This window comes from Notothenia coriiceps, unplaced genomic scaffold (genome assembly GCF_000735185.1).
Source record: "Notothenia coriiceps isolate Sejong01 unplaced genomic scaffold, NC01 NC01_scaffold00035483, whole genome shotgun sequence".
Lineage (NCBI taxonomy): Eukaryota > Metazoa > Chordata > Actinopteri > Perciformes > Nototheniidae > Notothenia > Notothenia coriiceps.
Window position 1 is genome coordinate 47,316 of NW_011368184.1, and position 6,827 is coordinate 54,142.

Consider the following 6,827-nt stretch of genomic DNA (forward strand, 5'->3'; position numbering starts at 1 on the left):
CACACACACACACACACACACACACACACACACACACACACACACACACACACACACACACACACACACACACACACAGCCTACAGGACCCCTGGGGACCACAGGCGGACATTGTATAGTAGGCTAATTATCCTAAATTGCTAAAGTAGTAGAGGCTGTGTGTGTGTGTGTGTGTGTGTGTGTGTGTGTGTGTGTGTGTGTGCGTGTGTGTGGATTTCTGTGGATTCCTGGTCAGGATCAGCTGTGTTAAGCGTCCCGTGATATCTAAACTACTNCATAATAGGTCCTCTTTAACAATATACACATTAAAACCCAATCAGCCTCACATGGATTTATAACCATTATATATGAAGTGGCCCTCTGGTAGTGAGGAAGCTTTGTTTGTGGCCCTCTCTATCCTCAAAATTGCCCATCCCTGATATATATTATTGTACAGTCATGTTAATCGTCTCTCTCTGCTTCTGTTTTCGATGTGTTTGGCGACCTCAGTGTTTTGCCTCTGTGGTTCAACGAGACCCACCTTTCCAGCTGTTCTCGTGGCACACCTGCCTGCTGGGCATCGTGAGCTGCTTGGTGATGATGTTCGTCATTAACCCCATGTACTCGTCAGGCAGCATCGTGCTCCTGCTGCTGCTGCTGCTCTTCCTCCACTACAAATCGCCCACCAGCAGCTGGGGCTACATCAGCCAGGCGCTCATCTTCCATCAGGCATCTCCAACAAAGTCAAAGTCAACTTTATTATGTACAGACAGAGAGATCCAAATACCGTTTCCCACTATCCCGAATATACAAATATGTATATACCTCAAAGACACATTTTTACATGTGCAATAAAACACAACAATTAATATATACAAAACAATTATATATGTTTGGAACTATAACATTTGTTTTGATTTAAATGTATTTACGTTTATTTAATACGTTTGCTAGTTTTATTTTAGTTTCAGTTTTGACTTTGTGTCTTTATTAAACAATGCACAAACAACGTTAATCTCAATAGGAGAAAATACGCCATATTTGTGCTAACAGTTAATGGTGGTGGCGAAGTCCATAGGGGCTTGGCTTGGCAACTGGAAGGTCACCAGTTCAAGTCCCGGCAAAGACCAAGTGCTACCGAGGTGTCCCTGAGCAAGGCACCGTTCCCTACACTGTTCCCCGGGCGCCGATCATAATGGCAGCCCACTGCTCCTAACACTAGGATGGGTCAAATGCAGAGAAACCATTTTGTTACCTGTACTACGTAATGATAATAAAAGTGCAAAAATATTAATTACATAATTACACTGAAATAACACTGAAAACATTATTTATTAACTTTTAAAAAACAGATCAAAATCATTAATATATCCAATTCAAATGTTTTATTTCTTTTTATTAGGGCCAGGTTACAATGTCTCAGAAGTATCACATACTACTGTAAATAAATAGATTTGGTTTAACTTTTAAATGGCATTTAATTTAAGTGGTTCAATGTGAATAGGGTTGACAACATTCATGCTGTCTTGTTAAAAGAAAATGTTTTAAAAGGCAATATTATTTTATAAATTTAGATTAGTTGCTTTCTATTCATGTCAAGATTTGTACGGCTTATTTTATTTTAATTTTTTGTGTATAATTTTTATTGAGTGAGTGGGGGTTAGAAAACCTTAAGTCTTTAGTATCAGTTTTAGTTTTCGATATTAACCCTGATCTGGATCCACACACACAGGGTGTTTCTCAATGTCAAGGAAGGATGCTCCAGAGAGACTATTTCAAGGATGCTTGGTCATCGAGTCCCGCCGAAGGACTGTTCCAATGTCCATGCTCCTTGGAATTCTACCGAGCCCGGCGTCCTTCGTTGCGGGACATTTCGAGGCCGCACATGTGTATCCTCCACGGTCTTAAAATCCCCACAATGCTTTGCGCACGGACCAATTTCCAAATCTTTGCCGGAAATCGTAGAATGGTGGAACAGGCTAACAGGTGTGCATCATTTCAGAGGCCCCGCCTTAAATGGAGTTCGATTTCCACCAAAGATTTTGGAAATTGGTCCGTGCGCAAAGCATTATGGGGATTTTAAGACCGGAGGATACACATGTGCAGCCTCGCAATTTCCCGCAACGAAGGACGCCGGCCTTGGTAGAATTCCAAGCATCCTGGACATTGGAACAGTCCTTCGGAAGGACTCGATGACGTAGCGTCCTTGAAATAGTGGCTCTGGAGCAGCCTTCCTCGACATTGAGAAACACCCACACACTAATAAACAGACGTGCCACACAGAGTCAACAACGCTCTCCTCCTCTTGCTTTAGGTGCGTAAGTACCTGCTGATGCTCGATGTGAGGAAGGACCACGTGAAGTTCTGGCGGCCGCAGATATTGCTGATGGTGGCCAACCCTCGCTCCTCCTGCCAGCTCATCCTCTTCATCAACCAGCTGAAGAAGGGCGGCCTGTATGTTCTGGGCCACGTGCAGCTGGGAGATCTGGGTAATTCTCTCTGTGGACGGTCTGGCAGACAACTATTAAATTATTCTTATCTGTGGACGTTTAGCAGCCGACTGGAACTCACCTTTTGGCCTTTTTTATGAGTCTGGAAGCCTTTTGCTGATACATCCAATCAACTTCATCTGATTATTTGTATCACTGAGCCTGAGAGCACGTGATGAGCAGGAGATATTAAAGATTGAAGTCCACCGGCAGCATCATGGAGACTTTCACTTTCCATCTGCTACTCCTCGTGCATTATTAATAAACAAGTATCCTCCGTATCAATCTTACATCAGAGTTTAAAGCAGCCACATGTCCAGCTACTTGCTTGTTTTTGCTAAATGGCACACTCAAACTGTAAAAAACGATATAATGTGTAACAGAACCAACATATTTTAGAGAGCAGAGCTGATGTATTCTTTTATTCATGTATTAACTCAGTTAACCTGTTTTTCTGCCCCCTGGTGAACACTAGGGTACATTGCAAAGTCTATGAACAATACAAATACAACATTTAGTTTATTTTCGCTACTTGAACCGGACCTTTTTTGGTTTGGGACTGGTTGCGTTATCAAATATTTATACCAATAAATTACATTGCATTTAATTTAGCTGACACTTTTATCCAGAGAGTATTACCACAAGTGCAATACACCACATTTTAACCATTGTAATTGCTGGTGCATTAGTTTTAAATGGGCTAAACTCTTTAAGTGCTCACAATAGTTTGTAATATATATTTTTTATTTGAATGGTGTTTCAAAATAACTATTAAATTACCTTTTTGAAATGTTAAATTAGTTTAACTAGACTAAACTGATTGTATTTAAAGTCCACCTCAACCATCTACAACAGTAAGATCCTACTTGTGCAACGATGCATCTCTATTAAAATTAGTCAAGTTATATCATTAATATATATATTGCCGTGGGACTCTGTAATATATATATTAATGATATAATTATGATGTATGAGCTTAAATTAGATTATATGCAGGATTTTTACTTTGAATTGATTATGTTAATGTTTTTCTAAAGTATTAATAACCTTTTCTTTACAATTCATCTGATTTCTTTCCTGCGTTACAGACTCCCTGCCTTCAGACCCGGTGCAGCAGCAGTATAACTTCTGGCTGCGTCTGGTTGATAAACTCGGGGTGAAGGCCTTCGTAGATCTGACGCTGTCCCTCTCCGTCAGACAGGGGACTCAGCACCTGCTGCGCATCACCGGCCTCGGTAAACTCTCCTTCCTCTCCTCATCTAGAAGATTCAAAATTCTATTGTCATATGCACAAAGCTACAGTGTAGAAATGGCAATGATATTCTTCTGACCTGAGCTCCTCCAACAATGCAACATATATAAAATACAAAATTCAAAGTAGTGCAAAAAGTCTACATACATATCAATAGAATATGATATGTACAAGAACTGAATATTAAATAATGTAGATTAAGACTAAATTAAATACGGTTTATTGCGTTCATCTCTGTTCCCAAATTCAGTCCATAAAACCATACTTGTAGCCACAGACTGAAAACTCTCATACACGATGTAAAAACATTTTAAAACACGAGAAAATAGAAAACCCCAATTTAGAAAACACAGACTGATACGTCTTATACGTGGCATGCAAAAGCATGGGAGAACAAGCAGGTCTTTAAACGACATCACAACACTAACTGTACTTCTCTTTCCCTCCACAAGGTGGCATGAAACCCAACACCTTGATTTTGGGTTTCTATGACAGCTGCACTCCTGAAGACTTCTTCCTCCAAGACTCTGCTTTCTGTGACGCTTCTATGGAACTAGGGAGTGAGGGCGAATATAATTTCGGGGTAGATTTGCCGTCGTTACAGGCCCATTTCCCCCCGGTCCGGCATGTGGAGAGCCCCCGCTGGCTGTCCCCAGAGGAATACGTGGGTATCATTTCAGACGCCATTAAAATGAACAAGAATGTGTGTGTCGGGCGCTATTTCTTCCAGTTGGAGGGCGAGGATAAGGACAGTAAAGTGGACGGGTCGGAGCGGACGATCGATGTGTGGCCGCTCAACCTTCTGCAGCCGGGCAGCCGAGACTACGAGGACGTGTGCAGCCTCTTCCTGCTGCAGATGGCCTGCGTGCTCAACATGTCCAACAAGTGGCGCCACGCGAGGATGAGGATCTTCCTGAATGTGGAGACTGAGTCCAGCGACCAGGGCTGGGTGGTGAACGAAGAGACGTTTAGAGAGCTGCTGAAGAAGCTGAGGATCAGGGCGTCGATAAAGATCGTGCCGTGGGACTCTGTGGTTCAGCATCACCTCCAACCCGAAGAGGAGGAGGCTAAACAAGCTCTGTCCGAGGACTTCCTGTCCGCAGTGAACAGTATGTTGATGGAGCACAGCTCGCAGGCCGCTGTTCGCTTCCTGTATTTACCTCGACCCTCTCCGCAGCGCAGCCAGAATCGACAGTACCTGGCTCAGGTGGAAGCAGTGACCAATAGTTTGGGGCCAACGCTTCTGATTCACGGCGTCACCCCTGTCACATCCACTGAGCTGTGAGCATGAGGAGTGTTTATTTATATTGTACGTGCAGCAGGGACTTATCTATGTACGTTTAAACTCTGGCCCTACTTACACATAATGCACTGTTTGTAACCGTTACCATACGTCCACTTACTGCAGCTTTTTCTGTTGCTATTCAAGCTTACAAAAGGTCAACAGTCAAGTGCATTTTTAAATGACGCCCCTTGAGGAGTTGCATTCAAGTAAGGATATTTTCCTATTTAAATATACTTGAAATGGATTGGTGATCGAGCCATGAAATGGAGCATATACTTATGGGCGTGATTTATGTGGATATAACCTCTTGTCTGCATTATATTATCTTAGGCGGAAATTAAAAATGTGTCTGACTCTTTGGAACAAAACTCAATTTGTTTTGATGAATACGGGTTGTCTAGGATTTAATATACATTTATATGTGTGTGTATATATATATATATATGTAACATTTCAGCGCTGAAATTATGAGATTGTGATTACAAGTTGGGGAGACATATTTACCTGGTTCAGTTTCTTAAAAGTATTTTGTTAACGCATAGTAATTTGTTTTTTTAAATCTGCTTTTTTATGCTTTCTTTTCATTTCTTACATTTCTGCTGGTTGCTGGACCAAGTCATTCCTTTTTTTGTTTTGTTTTTTAGTTTAATTTAATAATTTTATTATGTGGAAATCTCTAGTCGTCAGAAGGGAACTGGGAACCTCAGAATTATAAACAGCATTTCTTGCTGTTGTGCGTGCCTACTTGAAAAATAAACTGGGATTTTGTGCTTCATTGTGCAAAAAAGGGGTTACACTGATGATGAGTCTGTGTTACTCGTTAAGTTTGGGACCAACAATGATACCCACCAAATCTAAACCAAAGCAACGTGTTACATTTTCACACAAAAAATGCATTATTACCTATTCACAAATCACAGAATGAAAAGTTAAACCTTTATTGTTTAGGTTTTTTTTTGTGACATTTGGAACAATTACACTAACCTTTTTTTATTTAAACACAAACAGGAAGTTACTGAAAAAACCATCCGCCCGTTTCAATGTTGAGACAGAGCATAAAGAGTCATGTAAACTGTAACAGTCATTATTAGATGTGCAAATTACACTGCTGGTTGTCATTGTGGTAAATATATGCAAAATGTACTGTGTATCTGTGTCACTGTCATGTAAAATCCTATCGGAACATATGTATTTAAAAGATTGCTTTAATGCAATACAAACTGATTGTGTCCTAACGTCTGTCATTAATAAGATAAATACTAATCTAAGAATTGAGATTGAAGTAATGTATACAGATGCATAAAAACTTGATGCAATAATTGAAGATACATAAATACACAAAAGAGAATGTGCATGTATAGTTCAGGCTAATTATTACAGAATAGTAGACTTGGAGTAAACCTCATGTACAGTATCATAATAGCCTAAATGTAGCTATCACACGTCATTCAAAAATGTAGCTTAAGTGCAGATGCAGTCACATGACTAATCCTCCTTTTCAACAAGCGTTTCCTTGCATACTATTTTATAATATTTGTCGGATTCTGCTTTATTTCGTAGCTTTCTGATGAAGAACGTTGACATACGAAACCAGTCTGGCAGCAGTATTGTGAGAGCAATGTTCTGTAAGGTGATGGGAAAGAGGGGGGAAAAGATGTTATAAGATATCGCAGCAGCTGACGGTTGGTAAGTGATCACAGACTCTCATTCCTCTGACCTGGAGAACGTGGGACAGAGAGCCACTGGTGAGTGGTGAAGCTGGAGAGACCCACAGTGTTCAGGCAGGGGCGGACTGGGGGGAAAAAGTGGCCCGGGGATTAAT

At 40.9% G+C, this 6,827-nt stretch overlaps 1 protein-coding gene across 1 annotated transcript; it reads left to right on the forward strand.

The window, feature by feature from the left end:
• The first annotated feature begins 422 nt into the window (after positions 1-422).
• LOC104962946 (solute carrier family 12 member 9-like) lies at positions 423-6,229 on the forward strand. The gene is made up of 4 exons (XM_010791460.1): positions 423-708; positions 2,294-2,468; positions 3,557-3,703; positions 4,173-6,229. The coding sequence occupies exons 1-4, from the start codon at positions 439-441 to the stop codon at positions 5,003-5,005; spliced, it is 1,425 nt and encodes a 474-aa protein (XP_010789762.1). The 5' UTR covers positions 423-438; the 3' UTR covers positions 5,006-6,229.
• Positions 6,230-6,827: the final 598 nt, after the last annotated feature.

Excerpts from the sequence above, each read along its gene's own strand:
- LOC104962946 (XM_010791460.1), top strand. The coding sequence starts at position 439 with ATGTTAATCGTCTCTCTCTGCTTCTGTTTTCGATGTGTTTGGCGACCT. Across the intron at positions 709-2,293 it reads AGGCGCTCATCTTCCATCAG|GTGCGTAAGTACCTGCTGAT; the intron begins GCATCTCCAACA and ends CTCTTGCTTTAG. Across the intron at positions 3,704-4,172 it reads GCTGCGCATCACCGGCCTCG|GTGGCATGAAACCCAACACC; the intron begins GTAAACTCTCCT and ends TCCCTCCACAAG.